At 32.5% G+C, this 26388-nt stretch overlaps 2 protein-coding genes across 5 annotated transcripts in view; one reads left to right on the plus strand and one right to left on the minus strand.

Moving 5' to 3' along the window:
- On the minus strand, nucleotides 1-14442 carry LOC148608256 (uncharacterized). Of its 3 annotated transcripts, none has more exons than XM_088546294.1 (8): nucleotides 14328-14442; nucleotides 6973-7111; nucleotides 6420-6797; nucleotides 5953-6031; nucleotides 4875-5016; nucleotides 4339-4462; nucleotides 2850-2902; nucleotides 1-1532 (listed from the first exon to the last, which is right to left on the minus strand). In XM_088546294.1, the coding sequence occupies exons 1-8, from the start codon at nucleotides 14328-14330 to the stop codon at nucleotides 399-401; spliced, it is 2052 nt and encodes a 683-aa protein (XP_088402420.1). In that variant the 5' UTR covers nucleotides 14331-14442; the 3' UTR covers nucleotides 1-398. The 3 variants fall into 3 exon arrangements, with proteins under 3 accessions (XP_088402420.1, XP_088402419.1, XP_088402421.1); XM_088546293.1 differs by lacking the exon at nucleotides 14328-14442 and adding an exon at nucleotides 14063-14179; XM_088546295.1 differs by lacking the exon at nucleotides 14328-14442 and adding an exon at nucleotides 10183-10243.
- The window catches only part of LOC148608257 (uncharacterized), a 23303-nt gene continuing 11277 nt past the window's right edge, over nucleotides 14363-26388 (plus strand). Inside the window, exons 1-7 of one of the 2 annotated variants that reach the window (XM_088546286.1) lie at nucleotides 14363-14484; nucleotides 17857-18078; nucleotides 20435-20646; nucleotides 21117-21261; nucleotides 22345-22457; nucleotides 22908-25466; nucleotides 26115-26346. In XM_088546286.1, coding sequence (XP_088402412.1) covers nucleotides 17895-18078; nucleotides 20435-20646; nucleotides 21117-21261; nucleotides 22345-22457; nucleotides 22908-25466; nucleotides 26115-26346 — 3445 coding nt within the window. In that variant the 5' untranslated portion in view covers nucleotides 14363-14484; nucleotides 17857-17894. The remainder of the gene's footprint in view (nucleotides 14485-17856; nucleotides 18079-20434; nucleotides 20647-21116; nucleotides 21262-22344; nucleotides 22458-22907; nucleotides 25467-26114; nucleotides 26347-26388) is intronic. The other variant, XM_088546287.1, reaches the window with a different exon arrangement.

Below are 26388 nucleotides of genomic sequence, written 5' to 3' on the forward strand. Positions count from 1 at the left end.
TAGCAGAATAATTTTATTATACATAGAAATAAATAACTATTTCAATATATTACAAATAATATATATATATGTAAATAATTTTATAAATAAATAAGGTTTATAAATAGTAAACATATTGTAAAAAAAGATTTCTGCAAAATATCTCGAAAAAATAAATTCAATGTCAGACTAACAAGGACAATGTTGGAGTAACAATGACAGTGTCGGAGTAACAATGACAGTGTCGGAGTAACAATGAGTCTCAATGCATTAATTTAACAAAACTGAAAAGCAATAAATGCCGCCTAGATAGTCGCATAGCTTATAATCTTGTCAAATGAAAGACTAAAAAGTTTCATGACCAAAAAAGTTTAAACATGCATTTCAAGAATATCAGGATTCCCAGCCAATAACAGTTTTTAAACCATTGTTTCTCCCCTCTCCAACAGTATAAACTGACTCTCCCCAGGAAAAAATTCATTCACAACAAAAGATTTGCTCTCCTGAGCTGACTCATTTAACTGAGTATTGTTATTTATATCAACAAATGATTTGTTTTCGTCCAAAGAACATGTGCGCTGAAGATTTGTGTTTTTATTGTCCTGCTGTGGCGACTCATCCAATACAAATGCAGGGTTATCAAATTCTTTGGTTGTTCCTAGTGTGTCACTTTCTTCATTAATGAGGGACATGTTTTCATTATTAGTTGTTGAGCTACTTTCATGATCTTGGCTGGGCATGCTTCCAGCATATGACATTGTATTATGCTCTCGTATCAATGAAGAAAGTGATGACACATGAATAAGGGGCATAGTCTTGCATAGCTCTCTCATCTCCGCCAAGTTCTGGGCAGAGCAATATTGTTCTGGTGACCAACCATACTCACTGTTATTTAAACAGCAAATATCTTCCCACTTCCCTTTCTGTAGATTAGTTGAAGATATGAAATTGTTGAATTTTTGAAGGCTTGTTGATGACAAGAAAGTAGGATGACCAGTCCCTGGTCGGTATGAATCCATTGGCTGTGCTACACTAGCATTCAGCTGTGAATTTCTGTCTTGTGATTGTCGATGCCTCTTTCCACTGTAAGTCAGGGAATAATTTTTGGGTCTCCTTCTATTACCAGTACCTACCATTGATGACGATGTATATGTCTTCCTTCTTTTTTTCTTCCGATCTAATGTTCGAGGGTGCTCATTTGAAAATACAGATGTGTCAGAAGTTTGGTATGGAAATACTTCCCTTGAAGTCTTTCCATTTTTGGTCACTTCTTGAGGTTTGGCATGGTATGGAGGTGGATCTTCATATCTTGGTGCTTCATCAATGCTGTCCAAGCTACCAAAGGATTGCCTACTGGTTGCCATGACAGCAGATGTCTGCCCAGTCATAGCTTTGTTAGGATCAAAACTAACAGAGTCAATGTTACTGACAGAATCTTGTCTGAAACTCATGTATGTGGGCAGTGGTTCTCTACGACTGGTCTTTTTGGGGATAGTGAGGAAATTGTTGTCCCCAAAATAGCTTTCACGTCTATCAAGACTGTCAGGTGTATCCTGAAAAATAATAACATGAATTTGCACTGAGTCACACTAGGTATACTCCCACTCATACAGCAGTCTAAGTAAACAGGAAGTTGATATTGAACAGCAACCAAAATTGATTACTATGTATGCCTCAAGTATATAAAGCCACACACCAAATTTAAAATCAATTCATTTTATAAAAAGACCAAACCTTGATGTACCAATGGACAAAATTATCCCAATATACCACAAACTCATTAAATGGTGGGTTTAATATACAAATTTATATATATATACTGGATTTTTTGGGATAAAGCCACTACTTTATTTCCAATGATATCATTGAAACAATTTATCCATTTAAAATATCTTAGCTTTAGTTAACAAGTTGCATGGAAAGTTATAACTGTTTTATTTCATGCAAATTGTATTACAACATAATTCAATAATTAAGTTATGACACTGTGTTTGTGTTTGTTTCTTTACAATAGTTACTTTAGTACCAGTATTAATATCAGTATGTGGGATATCTTTCCTGTCCTGAAAAAGAATTACTCAACATTCATACAAAAAAATAAAATAATTTAAAAGCTAAAGACATTTTATTCATGAACTGGGCCATGATTTTCTGGTAAAAGTTATGAGAAGTGAAAATGTTAACGAAAGATTATATGAAATCATTGTTGAATTCTAATACTCTGAAGAGTACTTAATATGACATATGAAAAGTAAACACATCATTTGACTCATGATTCACCCCTTATAATTCTTAGGAGACTAATTAACTATGCAACTGCCATGTTAGTTTATGTATAGAAAGTGATACATGAGAGGGCATGTTTATCCTTAAATGCGTACTATGACAGTACATTAGGCCAAGATAGAAAAAAATATCCTAGATTCTTGTCCCCTCCCAACTGAACTTTTTCATCCTCCCTGAAAAAGTTTATTTTGATATTTTCCCAACTTAAGTCAATTTCTTTCAAATTAACAGCATTTTTCACTTAATTTGATAATAAAATTTGCTTGCCCACCCAAAATTTGAAAAATGTTGGATGAAAATCTAGTAATTTTTTTACGATGGCCTTAGTTCATGGGTATCAAAATTCATGGTTTGTCAAAATTTTGTAAATTTGTGGAATTTGAAAACAAAGATTTCTAGGAAGCTTCAAGCAGAAAACTAATATTATGTTAGTTTATGTATTCACAAATCTGTGCTGATTGATTACCAAAAATTATACAATTCAGGTTGTAACCTAATATTTGTCATAATTTCTTTCTCCACCTTTAAAACTTTGTTCCCGACATAGTCCATTAAAACAAGAAAGCTTAACTAGACACACTTACCTGGAAGAAAACAGAAGCATCAATATCTGTACTGTATGCTGATGGCATCATTACTACAAATATATAGTAACAGTTGAAGTTTGGATAGTTATATATAATTTATTTTTTTCTGATTTTCAAGTGAAATACAAATGAAATTGGCAAATTTTTTTCTGGCAAAAAAATGATATCAGATAATGAACTAAAGAACAGCTTTCATGTTACTTTTATCTACCAAAAATTAATTTTGCAACAAAACAATGTGTGCATAGAGCTTTGCAAGACAACAGAAATACTATTTGGAATAAAAAAAACATTGAATCATTAATTATATCTACCTTAACCCACCAAATTAGAAAAAAATAATTACTATTTTTGATATTTCATAACTTCATTATAAGATAAGGGATGATTGTACAGTACCAGCAAGAAAGCAAACTCACCAGAATTGGAAGTAATTATATGGTAAAAAAAAGAATGGTAATGGTCAAATCAGGTTTTGAAAAAAGCTGAAGAAAATCATCTTTATAAGCTGGAATCTAATTTATGTTTAAAATGACTAAATTTCTGAAATGACAATTTATTAACATAAATTTGTTTCGAATTCATATGGATTTGGGAAAAATCAATGAGTTATCATCCTTCTTAAGCATTTTCTTCTGTAAAGTTCAAGGTTTAGACCATGTTTGCCTATGTGATGAAAAAGTCTGAGAGATACGATGTTTTGTTTACTTGTTGGAACGTCCACTTGTGGTCGAAACCGAACTCGTTCACTTGCTCTGATATTTTGTAAAAGACAGTATGTGATGAAATTACTCAATTTCCAATATTTATCTTAAAATAACTACATACAAAGTTTATTTTCAATCTGAGCATGTAAAAAGACTGACAAAAACATCAGCTGAAGTTCAATAAAATGTCCAGCATGGGCTGTCAAAATTCCCGGACCCTTGATTTGGACCATATTTCTCGATCTATTCCCTGACCTATAAATAGTTATAACTTTATTTTTAGAATGGATATTCACTAGATCAATTTATTAATTGGTCATTCTCAAGTCTGAATAACACCTGCACTTGATCAGACGCATTTTTTGACATACTACAAATTTTATTAATCAAGTGCTGGAATGATAAAGATCAACTTTTGAGGAAAATATTGTTGCTCAGTTACAGTTTCACTGTTAAAAAAATGCAGAAACGGAAAACTGATGACAAGGCATCAGACCTGGAGACGGAATCAACTGACACTGTGTCTTCTTCCCTGCAAACATAGAATTAAACATAAGAATATCAGATAACAAAATTGCATTTGTATCGATTGGGACTTGACACAACATTGTTCAGGCTTAGTGTACAAAAGATGAAAAAGTCCAGGGCTCGGGTTCTCGCATAAGAATTTTCAACACCTGAAAAGCTTAATTAAATCCTACAAGTAAAGAAACAAACATTACTAACACTTCTATTATGGATCTGCAACAACAAGTCATAATAAATTATAGTGTACAAACCTCTACGGACATGAAAGTTCCCAGGAACAAAATTTTCATAAGCTCCAGAGTCCCTTATAGATGACACTTTAGAATCAAAATACCTCTTGAGTATATACTCAGGATCATCTGATGGCCTAGACAACTAAAAGGGAAAAAAACATTAGTGAGTAAGCTTTTTTTTAGCCCATGGAAAATTATAAGAAAAATCCTCAACCTGTTCTTCATTGATTATTCAAAAAATCGAATTGTCCCTATCTATGGTTGTTCAAGGGTTACAAATCTTGAATCTTTATTATACCCAATTTCACATAGATCCAATGTCATTTCACAGTTACATCAGCATTCTGGTAAACACTAAAATTTCCCTTAATGAACACAAATTTGTGGATAAATGAGAACACAAACCTGTTACTCCTTTACTTGAATAGATACTCCCCATAAACAGAGTGATTATTCATAAAGGGAAAGATGCTTACATATATTTTATTGCATTCCTAAGCTCATAAGTTAGATATTTTCAAACATAAGATATTTAATGAGACAATAAGCCATACTGTTATTTGTACGTCACTTTGTTTTCTGCCAACAGAACTCTTCCTTTTAGACAATAGTATTGTTTGGTTTCTGATATGTTTCTTCTTAAATCTTTGATACATCTCCTCATCTCTTCTGTGTTGCTCTTGTTTCTTCTTCTTTCTAAAAGATTATAACAAAAAAGGACATCTAATGGGATATTGAATGATACCTTGCCATGTTGTGTTACATTTAAGTGTAAGTGTTTGTAAGAATCAGGCAAAATGGGAAATATCAGAAACATGCATGTCAAAACCCCACCGATCTGACAATGTAATATCACTCAAGGATACTTTCTCTATTTTAAAAGACCATTATTTGATCTCTGCATCGCTGGCTTTGCTCAGAAATTTTTCAATAGAATCTTAGAAAAATGTGGATTTTGGCAGAGTTATCTGCCCTTGAAATGTTCATTTTCAGTGCATTTCAATGAAATTTAACTCAATGGTCCAGCATGACATGGAAAATCTTGTCTGTTTTCGTTGATTCTGATGGTGTAAATAGTCAAATTACACTTTCAAAATGATGGGGTTTTCTTCATGCCATGTTTCACCTACTGCCTGATTCTTACAGGGACTGACACTTAAGTTTATTATTCATGAACACATGCTAAATTACAAATCATCACATAGTAACAACAGTTCAAATTCAAATGTCTATCCATAATCTCAAAAGAACTAGCACTCACCTATTCAAGAAAAATGTCTCCAACTTATAAAAAAAATTATCTACCGGTATTTATATTCCTTAAAATAACAATAGAAGGCCACTCCAATACAAGATAGATGTATTGTATTGCCTGACCTACATCTTATACAATCTTACTTACAATAACAATAGAAGGTACCTCTCATACAAGGTAGATATATTGTATCGCCTGACCTACACGTAATACTATCTTACTCGCAATAACAATAGACGGTGACTCTAATACAAGGTAGATATATTGTATCGCCTGACCTACATGTAATACTATCTTACTCGCAATAACAATAGACGGTGACTCTAATACAAGGTAGATATATTGTATCGCCTGACCTACATGTAATACTATCTTACTTGCAATAACAATAGAAGGCCACTCCAATACATGGAAGAATGATGAGTAACATAGACAACCAGGCCAGACTAAAACCATCTGTAAAATAATGGTATTAAATACGCATGTCTGCTCAGATAACATACACTTCAGTCGAGAACAAATTAATGAACTTTGTACATATCAAACATGATGCAGCTTAATTTAAAAAAAAAACATAGCATATTTAGGCTTTTATGTTTACATCTGGGAAGTTTTTGTTGACATAATAATGGTTTTTTCTCTTGATTTTCCTACTTCTGGATTTTTTCTGACTTATATATGTATATTGAGGACTGGACCTGTATAATCCAGTTCTGGAATTAAAAAGGTACTTATTTCTCTTCACATATCATTCATTTTTAAAAACAATAGACTGCTAAAGTTGGCCCATAGTAGGCAACATCCAGTGATTATTTGACTGAGATGATGAATTTATTTTACATACGTTCATGATCAGTAGTAATAGCATCAAACACAAGCTCAAAATGGGCAGAATTTCTGTCTGTAACCAACTGGTAATAAATCCAACATCTGTTGTCTAAGGATTCATAAACAGGTGGCAGTGTGGATCCACACATCTCATAACCACTGACCTTATGACCTTGGTTATCATAGGAACCATACAAGACAAAGCCATCTATACATCTATCCTTAGATGAGGATAAAGGTAGGTTAAAGTGCATGAACTTCAATCTCACACGGTATCCACTAGGTACATTCACCACCCAATAGCATTGGATCATTTCAGTACGACCTCTGTATGATGGTGAAATTATGTGTCCGGACCTTGCTGTCAAGTCTGTATAACATTCTGCAGGCCTTCCTGTAAAATGAATCATTGTAACTTTTAACAAAGGCAAAAATCTGTCTAAACCAAACCCAAAAACCTAGTTGTGAAAGGTGGTCATTTAATGTCTTTTATTGATTTACAATTTATAGTTTAATCTATATGTGTGCAGATGACGCTGACAATCCTAAAAAAAGTTTAATAATCTTACCTCTAGTTGGAGACAGAGTAGATGACATGGTTAAAGTTGGTTTTACTGGTGTTGTAGGACTTGCTAGTTCAGTGTATACCTCAATGGTTTCATCAATCAGTGTCTTGTTGATTTCTAACTCATCCTTAGACCAAGTCACCTAAAAGAAATCAGAATGAAAAGAGTAATGTAAAAAACAGTATTACCATCTATATTTACATTTGTACTGTAGATAAAAGTAATAATAGTGATTCAGATTTCATTATATTACTCAATATAGCATTTTGATTGAGCTGGTTTCTACCAGAAAATAATTATATATTGATTCTGATCAACAATAAGTATTTCTATTTTCTAGCCATTATCCATGCATGAATCAGTGATTAAGTAGGGACATGTGTTACTTATCATATTCCAGGTAAAAATGTCCCGTTAAAATACAAAATTTGAAGAAAGAATGTTAAATGGCTCATTGAAATTCTTAATGTCATTAAAATAGCTCAATTTAAAAATTTTTATCCCAGATATACATGTTGAACAGTGGATTCTTGTTAACATAGCCTTAATTTTTTGTTAGAGAAAATTATGAAATGAACAGAAATTATCATTTTAAGGTAGGAGTTACGTAAATGAACGCCCCTAGCGGATTACGAGAAAAACATTGTCGTTGCCTTTACTATGCGAGTTATTTCCCTTTGACCACAGACTAAAAAATGTTTGATGGCGATCGAAATTCCCGTGAATATTTCGTTTGTAAACTGTATTATACTAAACAACGTAACCTTTGTGAAAAAGAAAGACCATAAGATGTTCACGAGAAAGAAAAAAAATAATGCACACGAAAGTAATAACGACAATTTGGAATGGAGACGGGCCATGATAGAAGAGTAGTAGACATCTGACAGATATGCTGACAGGGTGTAAAAACTGTATATAATTCTCCTCTATTCTAGCATAATTGCAAATCTGAGTGAAGATATGGTCTAGGGAGTACTCTTTATGAAAAAATGAGAAATTTGGAAATTTCCTCCAATTAAAAATAAATGACAAGTCATGTTTCTACGATTAAAATATATATGAAAAAAAAGTTAGACGAACGATAATTTAAAATCATTTGTATGGGAAGTGTGTGTTATATTTTTGTCGAGGGAAAAAGCGTAAGATATCTAATTGGCATCCCTACAACAAACTATCAAATAAATCAAACCACTCTTGTACTGAATCAATTTACATCAATTGTTTAAATTAATAGTCAAATTGCAAAAATAGGGTTAAGATAGAAGGAAAGAATCGGGATCGTTTTCAAACGTATCTAAACACAAGCTTAATGTTGTACATGTAAATTGTCAAAATTAAGCTCATTTATTTAAATTCACCATTCTGATTACAAATGACAATCAATTTGTCTTTAAAGTAGCACAATAAAATTCAATTGGCACTGTAGCAGTGCACCAGTTTATGTGATATTCAGGTTTGTTGTCAGTTTACATGGAACACCTAGATGAATTAACACAAAACTCACTGACATCTTGCATAGTTGAACTACAAACTACTAGTTTGTCTTTTTTTAAGTTTTTCAAGTCAAAATTCAAGTTAGCGAACTCCAGATGCCCTTTTTTACATGTACATGTACTTCTCATAATACAGTTTGTTATCAGTTGATAAGCTATAACTTAAAAGCTACAAATAACACCATACTGAGACTGACACCATTCCTTAGAAAACTGCATGATCAAAATTACTATACCCCATGAAATATCAGTTGCCTTTGACAAGGGTTTGCAAAAAAGAAGGAAGTGGACGGGGTTACAGTAGTTTGGCAGGTGCACATTACACAAGTAGAATGCATTTTTTTTCATGTCTGACATTTATAAGCCCCGTGTCAAAAAAAAAACAAAAACCCAAGACCCATCATGAAAAAATGCCATGAAAAGCTATGTTATGATGTATTTCCAACAAGGTTGTTATGAGCACATGCAGCTATACGTATAGTGGAGGGTAGAACGTAATTAGAATTGGTATGTGCTACAATCAGCTGATTGGATTAGGACAGAATTATACGTAATTCGTAATTCACCGGTATGTCGCATTTCCCCTCATGCAGGGGAATAAATTCACTGTAATATAATCCATAAAATCAGTATCTCAATTCTAAGGCATCTATTGTATAATACTTCAGAAGATTTCCCAGCTTTCCTATCACTGTCAGCTGGTGTCTCCTTCAGTAAGAATACAATGACTTCATTGAATATCACGCCTACCAAATCACATGTTCATTGAGCTTTTTTTTATAATTTAGGCCATACAATAATGCAGCGATCATGTATCCATTTTTTTTAAAAATTTTGATGACATCTTTTTTTTTCCATACAAATATGTGTAAGAAAATAAATAAATATACAGAGAATGCATTCGTAAAATATAGCAATCTGAAATGAAATGGTTAAACAATGCTACATTTATTTGTAAATCGCCTTCTTCTTGAAAAACTTTGTTTCTTTGCCTTTTCGGTATTTTAATTCCCTTTTCCAACATCTTTGAATTCATTTGAAACTGAAGACAAAACTGTGTCCAGGGCTTTCCGTTCACTAATTTTGCTACAAGTACTATACATGAAACAAGTGTTGTAGCAAGCCTAGCGTTTCATTTACACTGTATAACATGTAAAGACATGTGACGTCACCAAAATAAATTTTGACGTTACCGAAAAAAAAAAAAAAAAAGGTAAGTATTCCCACTTTAGGAGAGCATGACAGGTTAACGAGTTCCGTTGTCAAGTGATTTTTATACATCTTTTGATAGCTATTAAAGATGATAATTAAATACTATTTTTTTAACAAAATTCTAGGCACCGTTATTTCACAATACTAAGAAAAAATTTAATAACTGTTGTTTTTAACAATTTCCCTACATATCCTTTGTATTTTCATCATTGTTCTAGAATATTTCAAATCGATATACTTAGAAAACGAAATCCGATACGATGTCATTTTTTTCTGTCATATGATTGCATTCCAGTCTATCTTTCCATATGCAAAATTTCAGAAAAATTCTAGGACGCGATATTTACGTATCTCCTACCTTAAGGGAAATTACTCAGTGTTAACAGATAACGGTTAAAATTAATCTTATCTCTTGACTTGCTGGGGCATGTAAACTTAAATAAAAACTCCACAAATGACAGAAACTCAAAGGTTGTAATCTAGTGTCATTAATCTAATGTTAGCATACCAAAGTGACCCTAACCAGAAGGCATAATTTCTATGTTGTAGGGGTTGCGGGTTGATCCATCCCCATACTTCTTCGTCCCTAACTTTATCTAGCCCCAAGTCGATCCATCCCCAGATTTTCCATCCCATTGAATAATAATATTGTATAAATTTATATGTATAAAATTTAGTGTCAAATACCAAAACTTGTTATTTACAGACGATTTTATTTATTTATATTAATAGTCATGGATACAGCATTGCAATATTTGAAAGGGTGAGAGGTTTTTCATTTTCTTTTATTTAAAAAGAAGCAAAATTTTTCTTACTCAGTAACTGTTTGTTGTTCATTATTTCACGTTTAATCAAACTTTGGGAAGACATTGATGCTGCATTGAACTTGTTAAAATAATTAAAAACAAGTAAATGGAAAACAATAACCCTTAAATGATTAAAAAAAAAATAACTTAAGTTGAAAAATTTTGTAATGTATTATTATATATAAACAGGGACTTTGTATTACAGGGACTGGTCACTCTTAACAAAATCTATATATAGTGTAAAAATAACTGTGCTTCCCTGGTCTTTATACTGCTTAAACTTAATGCATATAAGATTTCCATTTGACATATATACATACTGGGAGGAGAGGGAGGGAAATTATTCATGATTTTAGTTATTAAGTTATGAAATTGACAAATTGATAACGACAAACTTATGATGAAAATATAGAGGAAGGGTGTGTTCTCAAAACACTAAAATATAATAAAAATGTCAAAAATTACCTGTAGAATAAAAAATTAATTCAGTGATTGCCACCGGGAAAATTAATGAAATTGGAAAACTTCCAACTGTTAATTAAGTATTTCAAACTCATTATTATGTCATAAAAATCATATCATTTTAAAGAAGTTTTTTATCTTTAAATTGGTAGTAAATTCATATGGTTAAACAAACAGAAAGACACAATGATTAACAGTTTACTGGGGTATAGTTTAGGAAAATGAAAATTTTTAGATTTCTTTCTAAGGACATAGGTACATTCATTTATTTGTCATTTTATTGCTTTTGAAAGCACTTATCAAAAATAGTCATTGCAATTCAGCAGATTTTTCTCTTTCAGTTGTTATTAATTTCATTTTAATAAATAAAATAGTTTTCACAAACATTCAATGACAAATCATACTTTCTGAACCTTTAAAAGAGTAATCAAGGGAACCAAGGTCCTAGTGGTAATCAAAAGAATGTAATCCAGGGACCAAGATCAGACATGGAAAACAGACATACACAACAAAGAACATGAAGTAACTAAAATCATACATACAAAGTAACAAAAGTAAATGAGCAACACAGACTCCACTGAAAACTGGGAGCATGGACCAGGTGCACAGGCAGGTAAGCGTCCTCTGCTTTTCTAGAAACACCCACCAAGTTGCTCATAAAAAGTCAAGTCCAGGGTAGACGAAAGAGGAAAGGGAAACTATGACACGTTGAACAAATCAGTTTTCATGAAAGAAATAAACAGTAAAGAAATGATTTATTTGCTTATGTTTGTCTAAAAAGACCTAATTTTGAAATGGAAAATATTTGTATTAGAACTTCTTATCTTGAATAAATAATAAAATATATCTTGGCATTCTCCAATCTTCTATCTTTAATTTGGGATACTACTCATCAACATCCGTCCAGTGGTTTTTAACAAATCCTATTAGCAAAGTTATCCTATTTTCAACAGAGAAATTTGAGAAAAATCAGGTAAATAAATAGCCAAATAACAACAGCACTGTTCTATACAGATCATTACAAGTCACTTGTAAGTGACTTTTCCCTCCATATACACTCCCTGTATGTAATTACCGTAAACTGTACTCAATAATGAATGTCTAGTACTGATAACATTTTATGAATTATGATCTATTCATTTATATTGTACAATTTAAAGACATAATAAAGGGATAAGATCATTTTCAACATTCAAGTTTAATGTTTTAAATGTATGAATTCATAATGTATCAAGTTTATGATTGGGGATTAAATTAGGGGCTGATCCATTTGGGGATGGATCGACCAGGGACAGATCCACAAAGGGACTGATTGACGTGAAATCTTTGTAGGCATAAATTAAACAATTTAAATTTTTTGTTGTGCAAGTTACAAATGATTGTGTCATATACAAATCAAATTGCAGTCTTGCTTACATCAATGTATGCAAATTTAAATCTGACAGATTCACAGTTTGTAAATTTAGGATTAGTGCTCACTCTCTTGCAATTGAGAGGGGAGGCTACCAATATATCCCCAAAAGTAACCGTATTTGCTGCATTATTGAATTTTTGTTACATTTCCACATATGCTGCATCTCATAATATGCATTTAATGAAAAAAAGGCGCCCAAGTTTCAAATAGTGAGAGAAATGTTTTCAATTCCAAGCATAGCTTGTGATACATTGTACATTAGTGTGACAATGCTGAGGTCTGTTATTAATTCATTACAATATATGTAAATCGAGGTTCCTGAAGAAGTATATGTACATGTAAAGAAGATGTGCACTATGCATTTCATGATGGAAGAAATACATGATATGTTTTCTCACTTATTATTTAGAATTTAAACTTCAGCATTTCAATTAGGTTTGTCGTAATCCACCACAAAAAGGGGCTTACAAACATCAATTCATTACATTGCATGCACATGCTGTTCAACTGAAAAAAGGCCCTGCATTACTGCAGTGGTTGTCTCATTCATACATTACAACAGTAAAACACATTCAGCTTGCAAAAACGTTGCAAAATTGTCCTTTTTGTGTGCCTCTCTTGAAAAGCCCCATGGGGATTTTCAAAAGTTGGCAGCTACCAAATTTAAAAAATCATCACAATTTACAATATATAGTATTTCTTTTAGCTATTGCAAACAAAACTTTCGTGAAATATTCTGTACTATTGAAATAATAAAAAAATAACTGAAAATTGTAGGGGAGGCAACTCATTTTGAATAAACACTGATATTTATAATTTGTTTATGTGGTTCTACAAATTTTAGACCTATTAAATTGACAGTATTTAATTAATTAATTGTGCAGTAGATGTAATTCTTAAGAAAGTGATTGGCTGTTCATAAAATAGTGATAGATCCAATCCAGATTCAATTTCTAATTGTCAATCGTCGATAATCCTGATCAGCTGATTGCTCCTCAAGAATTATATGCAGGTCATTAAACATTCCTTTACCAGTTTAGACAGTAATTAACACCTTTTCTCAGAAATTTCAATCGGAGAAATGTGATTGAAACATGAATTTAGGGGTTTGAATTAGGATTTTTCTTGGTAATTTTGACAAAATTGGGTTTTGGGACAAATTTGACCTGATAAATTGTGTTTGTGGGTGACATGGTAAAAATCGTGAAAAACGTGCCTGAATTGAGTTAGTTGGCATGTATGAAATAATATACATGTATCTTTAACATTAAACAGTAACTGTTTGATTATTCTGAAAGCCTTAATTGAATAAATAAATAAATGTTTAGCCTTATCAATTAAATAAAGCATTAGTTTAAGGCACCCCACTCCAGATTTTCAATATGGTTATTATTAGAACTGTCCATTTTGTATGTTTGGATTTGTGTATTGTGTCATAACCATTTACTGTAAATGTGTTTGTAAAATATTTGTATTTGTATAATGTGAAGGCCTGGGCTTTTGTGCTATGGTTGATGTTAGGCCCCTTGATTGTCAATAGTCAGAAGCTTCTAATTTTTAACCACAAACAGGATTTCAGGTTTGTACACGTTTGTACATTGTAGACTGTAGTGTAGTCAGTTCTGATACATGTATTTTTGATTTGGGTATACCCTGTAGTTAATCATAGCTCTACGGTTTGGGGGAATATAATATTCCAACAATACCTTCATGCTGCAAGTTGTGTACAAAACAGTAAAAAAGAATCTGGTTGCTATGATAGACATATTATTGCTATTCTGTCAGCTGTTTGCAGTTTATTGAATTTCCCGCCATTCTAATCAGAGGGTAGATGGCTATAATCCGAGGGCATCCGAACAGTTCATAAAAATTGTAAGGGAAGTAGAATATACAGATATTTGATTTAAAAATCTGTATATAGAGTTTATTTCATTAGTTAAAGTGATTGACCAAAATTAAGTTATTTCTTACCATTAACGACTATTTTAATGTATTTGCCCCTTCAACCTTACTGCTCGGGATCGTGGTCTCAGTTTTAGGTTGGTTAGTCAACTTGGCAGGAAGTGGCAGACAACAAACAATATTTTGACACTTGTGCCAACAAGCCGCAAACAGACATCTAGATATGGTATGATTTGCGTAATTTTTTTTATACCACAGTGGACCTAAAGAAATACTTAAGAATGCCCACGTTACCACTTCAGTCCTTGTTAAACTTATAGAAATGATACAGTATCCGGGACAAACAACCATGTCAAGTCTCAAGACTCAACAGCAGTGTCTATGACCATGTGGTCCATACTAGAAATCTTAAGATATAGTGTTCTGAGGCTAATGTTACCAGAAAGACGACTGACTGTGTCATAAGCATGAGATGCCCAGTCTAAAGAAAATGTGATTTAGGCTTTGCTTATGTCCTTGTGTCAAGTTTGAGGTATCAGAGCTTGTTGCAGGATCTTGTTTCATTGGTATGTTGGTTGTCTTGTTGCTGTATCCAAGTTCAGGAGGATGAAATGATCCTGTTCATTTCAATAAATTATTTGTGTAATATTTACCAAACCAAGTTACTATTATGTGTGTTCGATATAAAGTTGTATTGTTGTGCTAATACATGTAATAACAAGTCTTACCAATTTGTAACTTGATGTAAAATTAAAAATGTTTTAGCTGTTTTGTCCCATTTTATGAGGGTAGGGTGGCTGCATGGTTTAAAAGCTGGACTTGTTATCACATGGTCAATGTTCGAGTCCCATACATGTATGTGTCAGGTTTCCAGGAACCTAGCCTAGCCTGGTAGTTTCACTGATTTTTCAGCCTGGAATATTAGGTTTTCTTCCGCCACAAGCCTTGCAACCATGCGGGATGCTCATATAAGCCAAACAGTTGTAACTTCGGCTGTCGGTGTGAAAAAATCTACAGAGCTTATTAATGTTAATTGTTGACTTGTACACGCATTCGTATTCACTGACAATAAATGAAATTTACCTTTGCCTTTACCTGTTATCGGTAAGATTTCAAACAAATATTGCCATTGGTGCAGGCCTTTCATTAATAGGCGGTACCAGGTACTTTTACCTTTTAAACTACTGAAAGGTACCTTCAGAATTTTAAATTTCATACATTTTTATTAAACAAAATGATGAAAAGTACCTCCTACAAAACCAAAGGTACCTGCATTACAAAAAATAATGAAAACCCTGTTGGTGTCTGCTATCTGAAGGCCTCAATCCCAATGAATGTGACATAATATCATATTCCAGGTGATGTCATGAGTCCTGGCCTAGCTACCTGGTAACTTCCATGACCGGGCTGGAATGTTTACAAATATACTGGGATCATGAAAAGTTGCCAAAGGGTGGGAATATTAATGAAGAAGGAGGACATTTAACCGCCATCCCAAAATACCCCTGGGACACAAAACACACTCCCATTACAAATTGTTATAATGGGTGATGTCTTGACCAACACTCAGGAATTAGGGAGACTTCCTATGACACACACACTGCATTCATGTCAAAAAGAATTATATTTCTCAGGGGTCGCATTGTGCTTCACCAATGTCGCAATTTGTGATTTTTTATTTTATCTGGAGACAGAAATAACCAGTTGGCGATTTTCTTGGCACCTAGGTTTTGTACATTAAAATTGACAGGAATTTTATCAGCAACGGATATTCTCTCTAATTAAACAATTGTGTTGACACCTGGTCAGAGTTAATTGACTATGACAAATTTACAACTGAAGGCAATTAAAGGTAATTAGACCAGGCGACCGTGACTGACAATATCCTCATGGGAGGTGTCAATCATATGTAAATATATTATTGAGCCAATCAAAACTTGCATCATCTGGTCAAAGGTAAACATAATTATGGCCATGTGCACGTGGCTACATACATGTACAAGCTTCACAGCCCTGCGACATTCAGAAACAGACTTACCTAATGACAGAATAAATTAAATCCAATTATCAATGATTATCCTGTCGGGAAGTGTCTAAACACTTAGAAATGAAAGAATTGATGAAAGAAAATGGATGACATTTGTTTACACTTGTGCCATGTGACTTTTTTGGCGGGAAAATCGGTTAACAAATAAAATTGGGATTCCCAAAATCTAATTAAGGAAATACTACTCAGATATCAAAATAATTAAACAGGGACACAATTAATGGTTCATGGTACAAAATGTAGTTTGTTGGAAAGTTTATCACTTGAAAAAAAGAATCCAGTTTGTTAAAAATTAAAAAAAATCAAATTATACTGTAAGATAAATTAGACCATAAAGGACAAAGGGGAACATGTTATAAAATCAGGGACTATATGAGAATAGTTATATAAAGTCCTTGATAGAAATTAAATACCTGTTTCTGGAGTAATACCTTATTTTTTATGCATATGAAAGTGACAGACTAGAGCTAAAAACCTGCTTTATACATGCATCAAGAGTGAATCTTGGTACATGCATGTACATTGTATGTCATGAATATTGGGAAGTTATTTTGTTGAATTGACAAAGATAATTCATCAGTAGACTTAATACTGTCATATTTTTGGCACCTTTGCCTCTAATTTCTGAAAATTGGCGACAAAAAATGGCAGCTGGCGATTTTTCTGGCAACAGAATTTTAGAAGCCAGAGCAGCCCCTGGTTTCTGACTTAGCCAATCAAGAAGTGACTGGATGTTTTATGCTTTAAGGAGTTAGACCTAGGGTAAGGGACTTAACTCTTGAAATCAATGATACAAAAATGTATGCTTGTATCATATTCAATTTCATCAAAGCCTATCAAGCTTTCATTTTAAACAGAATGAAATCAGTCCGAGTTGCTTCGATGCTTATATGAGGTTAATGTCAAATGCTGAATACAACTGTTCCAATGATTTGTAAGAGTTGTGTCCCTTACCCTAGGACTACCCCCTGTATATAGAGTTTATTTCATTAGTTAAAGTGATTGACCAAAATTAAGTTATTTCTTACCATTAACGACTATTTTACTGTATTTGTCCCTTCAACCTTACTGCTTGGGAACATGGTTTGAAAGAGTTATGTCCCTTACCTTAGGACTACCTCTTTAAATGGCTAGAAGTTGCTTCTATGTTCATAGGCCACTGTAAAGGTTTCACGAATTTGATTATTTATACAGATGAATAATAAATGTGAAAGTGATTATAGTTGTACTATTTTGTGAAAAAAGAATAACTTTGATGAAACTTCTTCAGGTCTTATTTAAAAAATAATTTTCATTATGAAATTTTAAATCTATTGCTTTGACTTGTTAGTAGTCTATCATATGTGTGTTTTTTTAAAAACCTGTTATAAAATATAAAAATATAAACTGGTAGAGTATATGTTCATTATGGCAATTAAGAAAATATAAAAATCAAAGATGTGGCAAGAATTTATTAAAATCCTGACAACAGTAGATAACTTTCTAAAATTTATTGAAATCTTCCTCAATATTTCAGATTAAATCTATCACACATATATAATTTTATTTCAGGTAGCAAGTCCAAGTGATGTGGAACTGTTGCCATTCTTATGGAGCCCTTTGAGCTGACTCTCCAGCAGGTGACCTTTGAACAAGGAGAGCCGCAGACTGACCTAGATTCATTTGACGCAGTTGTGAATTACGATACCCACTTTGAATCATCACAGGATTACACTTTACAGGGTACCAACACCACTCTAAGCTTTACTTATACAGATGCTTATAAACATAGAGGTGTGAAGAATAACCTTAGTGGCTTGTTTTATTTATATGTAATACATGAATCTAAATAATACATGTAGAGAATTCTATTGATGTACATGTTGTCTATCAAATGACCAGTAGGTGAACATGTTTTTTTACCATTAAATTTAAAAAAAAGAAAAGTAATTCATACTATACATGTACATTTATTTTACCCAAAAGTGTAATGATTCATCATTTACACATACCAGATGACCATTCAGTGCCTCAGTATGTGATTTTGGCAGCTGTTAAATATTACAGTAGTTAAAATTTGTACTGTATTCAAAAATTTTAACTGTTATTATTTATCTGTTTATGATAATTATTTGAAATGTAGTACATGTAGATTATTTTGGCTTTGAAACTTACATGTAAAAAATGCTGATGTGGTAATATACATGTTCAACAAATTGATTACCTGGCTATATACACTGTAATACAAACAGTACTGGAAGTTTTAGATCCATGGCTTACATAAATGTTTCATTATTTTATTTCATTTACTTAGAAGTTTGCTGTATTCAAATATTCATTAATTGTAAGGCCATAACAAAACAGTCAGTGTTTAAGAGAAACAGCCAATTTTAGAAAATATTTAGAGAAGTAAAGGATAAAAAATACAGATTTTATCTAGCAGATGGTAGATTACATTCTTGTATTAAAACCAGTACTTGACTGTTGACAAAACAACAAAAAAACATCCAAAATCATACACAGGTTTAATATCAGTGAAATATTTTAGTAGAATTAACTCCTTAACAGTTTGTTCAAGTTAAAGTACTGGTTAACTTTCAAATTTGCAAAAATATGAAGAAAGAGGTGGTTTAAAAACCTTAGGGGCATGGGTCAAGGAGCACTTTCTAAATTTTGTTTTGTTATGGCCTAAGGCTAAACAGATATATGTATGTGTGAGAACTGTTTATAAAAAAATGAATATATCTTCCTATCCATTTTCCCTATAATTGGTATTACTTTAATATTTTGTAATACTTATGTATGGTATACATTGTATCATATAATTTACTTTTTATTAGTAAACATATGTACATGTAGCTTATTGATAAATTCATTATAGCAGCCAAAGTACATGTACATGTATGGGGGTTTCAAATAAGTGTTGGTCTAAGGTCTTGGACCCTTGATTTCTGACTTGAAACATTTTAAATTTCATGACCTAGGTCCTGACTTCTGGTTTGCCTTAAATGGACCATTGTTTTGAAACTAGGAACGTCCAGGACCAAAGTCCTTCCACAATTGAAAATAAATTTGAATCCCTGTGTATATTTTCTTTCTTAGAATATGTAAAGGCCATAAACAGGGAAACAGTCATGTCAATTTTATAATTAGTTCAGTTTAATAATACAAAAGTAAACAAAATACCAACTGTGAAACTTATGCTTAGTAAAAACTTCTTGTATTCTGTTCTAGCTGATATTTTTTTATAAGTTTAGTTATAATTTTGTAATTAGGGACATCTAGGAGGCCTAGATTGCATGCAGCCTCTCACAAGCTTCGAACAAGTTTCCTTCCCCCTTCTGTAAGTAACCCCAGCAGTGATAGTCAGCATCATAGTAGTGAGCAGTTGACAGTTGAATACATCAACAAAAATAATAAACAAACATGGAGTTCTACTAACGATACATTTAGTTTTGATTTAATATAATGTAGTCATTTTGCATGAAATAAACTTTAATTGGTACGTACATGTTATACTGAGTGCCAGTGCTACAAATAATGTTTGATTAAATATTCAACCTTTTCTTGATGATTTGATAAATACATATATTATGAAATTGTTAACAAAAAATTGGATGCCTTCATTGATGTAGTTATAAAACTATAACAATGAAATTCTGATTTTACAGCATCTTGATCTTAAAGTATATTTTAAAAATAACTTACTTGTTACTAATTCATCAAGGCAAGCCCTTTGTGTGAGTTTTTGTAGAGCTTTCTGTTTTACATGTACATTTTATAGTTTCTGGTTTTTATATCTTAAGTTCTTAACTCTAATTGTTATAATCCGTAACTTGACCTTATGTTTGATAAGGTTATATATAGTAGTCTTTTATCTATTTTTTTGGGTCTAAATATGGTATTTTGCTTTAATGAAATGTAAATTGTGGTTTCCTTGCAATATTTTATTCTATTCATTCAATATATGTACACAAGATGGTTACATGTAATCTGGCAGTGTAGGAGTTCATATGTTTTACTGATAGAATAAACTATGGTACTAGTGATCTATATCACTGTATCTGATATGGATTTTTTGTAGGATTTACTGTTAACCATTATTTCAAAAGCCCATTGTAATACCTCAAACTTATTCATGTCTTTCCAGCTGTAAACCAGTACAGTAGACCATCCATTCAAACCCAGCCTAGTCGTGTGAAGACGACACAGATACATAGCAAGCTTGTGTGTTCTGATGGTGTGTCCTCTGGTTTACTACATCAACATAACATTATACATCCTGACTACTGTCTCAGAGACTCTTCCTATATAACAAGGAAAGAGAAAATCACTGATTCAGATATCAGAACATTATTTAAGGTATAGGGTGCAATTTCATAATTTTTTTTTCTTAATTTACTTGACCAATCAGATGGTTTGAAATTAAAGAATTTTGAAAAAAAACTCCAGAATTTGTTGAGTGCCATGGTCTATGTAAGATTATGAAACCTTACCATTGTAAAGTCTAATTTTCATATCTGTATTGTCAAAAATTTGATGACATTTGAACTTTCACACATACATCCGAGCATAGTTTACTTAAAAATTTGATTTATTTTAAGCTGCTAGGATATGACCAAATTAATATATAAAGACATATTGAATTTATGACAGTTTAAATACAAGCCCTATTATTACATTTAAATTCATGAACAAGTGATAAAACTGCACAATCATAAGAATTTTTACCTCTGCTTTCAAACAGCAACATTTTAATAAAGGCATAGGGATAAATAGTCTACATATATAATAACAAAATCACTGACAAACAATACAATAAACTGTTTTAGGTCTCTGCCAATACTTCTGCTTTGAGTAGAACCAAAGCTTTTACCAGACTGAAGATGTCAGGGAAGGATGATGCTAGTCCTAGTCCTTGTGATGGAACATTTGAGACTGTGGCAGATGCCTTACATTTACAGAACTCTGTTATTGGTAAAAACATGATGATTTTTATATTGACATTTTAAAATTAAGTTTAAAATAACTGCTTATTGTACAGACGGTATCTGTATAAAATGCAAAGGGTTTGAACCATTACAGCTGTTTGGTATAAAAAGTGTTAGTCTAGTATTTTCTTGTAAACCTGGTTTTCTTGTTTTGTTCACCAATGATTTTTGTTTGTTGTATTTATAAATTGTTGTTCTGTCATGGGCATTTCCACACAACTTTTTACTCATTGGTTTCTCATATAAGTATATTTTTTTTTGTACCGCATATTATGTACATGGCTGTATTATAGTAGAAGATATGGAAGCCTCAGTGGTGGCTTTGAAGGTCACAAATGTAGTTATATGGCGTTATGTTTGTGAAGCCTATAAATCTTAATTTGCTACCATCAAATCAAGGTTGATAACAACAGATTTTCATTTACAATTCATTGCCTCCATTCTACTGCACCTGTTGAATGTATCTTTGTTGTTCACAATTCAAATTCTTGAAAAAATCTCAGGCTTGTGTAAAAATTGTAGTCAATCATGGAATTGATATCCTGAATTTTACAACATTATCAAATAAAATTGGACAATACAATAAATGTAGCATTAGTATTGAAAGTTTAATTTGACTTTTTGTACCATCAGAATATAGGAAAATAGACTAAATTTTCCATATCCTTTTGGTAAATCGAGTTATAATTTCATTGAAATGCACTGAAAATGAACATTTCAAGGGCAAATAACTCTGTCGCCTCAGTTTTCTAACATTCTATTGAAAAATTTCTGAGCAAATCCAGCAGTAATGTAGAGATAAAAATTATGGTCATTTTCAAATAGAGAAAGCATCCTTGAGTGAAATTATATTGTCAGAACAGTGGGTTTTGATGTGTACATTGTATATTTATGAATTTTCCTATTTTGCCTGATATTTACAAAAGCTAATGTTTAAAAAATCAAAAGTATTTCAAATGATATTCTTTAGTAATGTATCAAACTTAAAAGAAGAGAGAACTCTCTAGAAATGCTTGTTTTAATCCATATAAATCATAGAGTTCATTATTTAAGCAACTTGATCCTTCAGGAGACAGAAAGATTGCTCCAGCTCCTCCTGAGCTTGTTGCTCAGATAATTGCCGAAACAGAAAGAAGGCTAAAAGGTCAGAGTTCATCTGTGACACCTACTCCAATTACACAGGTACTTATATTTAAGGAGAACTTAAATTGATCTTTCAAAGTGTGTATGTGATTTTCTGTGAAAACCTTTTGGCATGAAGGTATTGGAACATGTGTAGTTAGAAAGACGCTTACACTAGGAACACCCAAAAATCTTTCATTTATGCTGTGTCTTCCTATTAAATTAGCAGCTCAGCTATCATCCCTTTTTATTTTCTATTATCTGTTCAAGGTGCTGAGATGTTAATAGCATTTCGACTTTTCAAAGTATTTTATAATGGATATTTGTTAGATATTTGTGCCAAAAAATTGAATGACAACTCAATTTTCCTCATTTCCTATATTAAAACCATTTAACAGAAGTTTTATTCGGTAATATAAGACACCTTTTTTATAAAGATCATATCATGGTATTTTCACACTAACTACAAAAGACAAATGTATGTTTTTTTTTATTTTACTTCTATTGAAGGCATCAGCACCCAGTCCTGCCGTAAGTTTGGAGGGTGTTCAGCCGCCTCTGGGTACAGATCAATCAAATTCCTCTTTCCCAGCATCATCTAGTGATCTGGTCCGAATACCAGCAAAAGATATCACCTTGACAACAGAAAAAGGATCATGGTTAAATCCATCTTTACCGAAAGATGAAAATTCTGGTAGAGTAAAACACCTTGGAGATCCCACTAGTGATCAAGGATCAGAAGATAACCAGAGTGTTTCCAGTGCTGCAAGTGAGTTGGAAGCCATTCAGACGGATACTGAAAGATTTCTTAAATCGTTACCACCATACAAGATGATCAATGTTAATGACATTGTATCGAAAGATCAGTCTCAGACAACATCTGATCTAACTGTCAATGAAACTTCATTTAGACCCGTAAAACCTGTTTCCCAGAATACTAATACAAATCATGACCAGTCTTCCGATTTGTACACTTCCCAGCTAACTGATTCTGGTATTGATAGTGTTGCATTACAGGAAACCAGTCATGTTTCCATGGTAACAAGTACACCGAAACGCTTTTCTGATATAGATTTACCTCATGTTGGACCATTGTTCAACAAAGTCATTAATGAGCCTACACCAAGCAGAATTGTGCATGAAAGTGCAGACAAAAGCATAAAATCAGCTGAATTAGATGCTGTATTGAGGGAGAAGGCTAAATTGGAAGGTAAACTAGAAATGTTAACTGAGGAAGCACAAACTACTTTACAAGAAAGAGCAGAATTACAAGCTCAGGTTTCATCTCTTAGAATTAAAATGAAATCCTTGGAAGACAAGAGTAAACACAGTGAAGTAGATGCCATGAAGATGGAATTAGAAAAGGCACGGACTAGTCGATCCATACTGGAACAGTCATTAGCTTCTGCACAGAAATTTCTGGATGAGAAAGTCATGGAGACAAAAGGACTCAATGAAGAATTGACAATATCTCAAGAAACTAATGATAAGATGCATAGTAAAGTGAAGGAGCTTAGGGATGATATTCGAGCAAAAGAGGTCACTATTCAGGCACTGAAAAATAAAATAGCTGAGTTGTATGTTGAAGTTCAAAGTGTCTTACAATCAAAAATGGAAACTGAATCTGAAATGAGATCTGCTAAAAGTGACCTGAACTCATTACTCAATACAAAAGTTTGGTATCAACAACAGCTTCAGAGTGCCCATGAAGCTAGGTCCAAACTTCAGCATGAATTGACCATGCTACAGGGTCAGGCTGCTTCTCAAGGTAGTATTATTGAGAGATTAAAAACTGACAATGCAAAACTTCGACAACAGATGAAAGAGAGTCAACAGAAAGCCTTGAAAGATAAAGAAATGTTGGCTAAACATTTAGAAACTATAGAACTTGACATGATGGAAAGAGAAGCTGCATTCCAAGATATTCAAAGGGAGAGAACTTTGTTAGAAAATACTTTTGATGCTAAAATGCAATCTGTTGATGATGAAAAGTCAAGAATTCAAAATCTTATTGCTTCTAATAATGATCTTGATGCTCGGTTAGAAAAGGCACAGTCAGATCTGAAAAAGAAACAAAATCAGATTTTTAACTTGGAAAATGAGCAGATTGAAATGATGAAGAAATTGACCCTTTCACAAGAATCTTTAGTAGAAAGAGACACTACCATTGAAGAACAACAGCAAAAATTACTAGAAGTTGAATCACAATTATCATCTTTTCATAAAACATTAATGGCAAAAGATTCTGAGATTTTACAGTTGAAAGAAGAGAAGGCGGCCACTGAAATCCAGTTGAAGGCTGCTTTGGAGGAAAAAACTACTGTAGATAAAGCTTTGGAGAATCTACGAACTGATATGGGAAAGGTTGAGAAAAGTTTTAGGTCTATGAAACAAGAATTAAGCAATAAGTCAGCTGAGATCGATCAGGTTCAGAAAGAGAAGCATGCATTAACAATGCAAATAGAGGAATCAACAAAATGTGTTGAAGTGGAGAAACAAAAAGCTGAAGTTTCTATGACTGAAAACAAATCTCAGATGTTAGAGAAGCTTGAGCTTCAGAAATCAAGGTATGAAGACAGGATTAAGGAATTACATAATAATGTTCAAAGTTTGGAAGAATTAAACGTTGTTAGTTCTAAGGACAATGAAAAGCTTCAGACTGAACTGTCACAAACCCAATTGAAATTAAAAGATACAGAAACTCAACTGAAAAACCTTAAACAGGAAATTGATTTAACAAAAGGAGCTGGCGATGGTATTGCTAGTCAAGAACTCATCAATGAGAATGAAAAATTGAAAATAACTATTGACAATCTTGAAAAACAAGCTCAGAAAGAAGTATCTAATCAAAAAGAGAAAAATGAGAGATTGGAGACAGATTTTAACACTCTTAAAACTGAGCTGACTAACAGACAGACAGCTTTTGAAGCTAATGTGGACATGTTGAGCTCTAGACTAAGGGAGGTAACTTCTGAGAAAGATAAATTGGAAACTGAGCTGGATATGGCTAAAAAGAAATATGAAATCAGTATCATGGAACACCAAGGGCAAGTTAATGTAGAACTGCAGGTAATTATATACATGTACATGGAATTTTCAAGTGAAGTAATACATGATTTCTAAGATTGTCTAGAATTAATTTACCGATCATGTGACTTCAAAGTATTGTTAGGCATAAAAATGGTATATCCCAGGTAATGCCAGTAATATTGTGTCAGCATAAAAAAATGTTATGAAATGGCACCTTCAAAATGAAAAAAAACAATGTTGACATCCCTTCAAAGTATTGGTGTGCTGTGCCAGTTTGTACTGGAAGAAGATTAATGTAGAAAATACCACTTTTCATCGTAACTAAGTCTAACAAAACATTACCAGACATGTTTTTTCTTACCTCCACAAAAAACGATCAATTTTGGAAATCATGTATTATGGTTCATGTTTATGTTTTAAAGGATAAATCATACAGAATTTAAGTAGAAAATAGATTTTTTTTTCTGCCTTTGGTACTATTTCAAATTTGAGTAGTGTGAATTAAACTTGATTTTAAAAGATTCCTTTACTGAATGAGTTTCAGCAATGGTATGACAGTAAAAACATGATCATGTTGAAATGAAATTTATTAGCCAGATCTAGTTTCATAAATTTAATGATAAAGGATCTTATTTTCTTGTTTAGATGTTTGTAATAATTTTACAATAATTCTAATTTATGATATAGCAATTAGCTAAAGATCTAGAAACTGTTAAACTTGAGAAGCAGTGTTTGGAGAACCAACTGTTAGACTTACAGCGAATGAAAGAGAAAGATGTTGAATTATACACACAACAGTTATCTGCCCTTGATAAACAACTACAACAAGAGAGAGTTCAACATCAGGAAGCTTTGTCTTCACAGGAAACCAGTCAGAAACTGGAACTGGAGCTGGAGAAAGAGAAAGGAAGAGTAGCAGGTGCTTTTTTTACAATAATTCTTAGTAGTTCATTAGATCCTT

This window comes from Perna viridis, chromosome 9 (assembly GCF_037379345.1).
Source record: "Perna viridis isolate PV_CMFRI_1.1 ecotype Kerala chromosome 9, ASM3737934v1, whole genome shotgun sequence".
NCBI lineage: Eukaryota > Metazoa > Mollusca > Bivalvia > Mytilida > Mytilidae > Perna > Perna viridis.

Excerpts from the sequence above, each read along its gene's own strand:
- LOC148608256 (XM_088546293.1), bottom strand. The coding sequence starts at position 14,122 with ATGTCTATCATAGCAACCAGATTCTTTTTTACTGTTTTGTACACAACT. Across the intron at positions 2,903-4,338 it reads GAACTTTCATGTCCGTAGAG|TAATGATGCCATCAGCATAC; the intron begins GTTTGTACACTA and ends ATATATTTGTAG. Across the intron at positions 1,533-2,849 it reads ATGCTTCTGTTTTCTTCCAG|GATACACCTGACAGTCTTGA; the intron begins GTAAGTGTGTCT and ends ATTATTTTTCAG.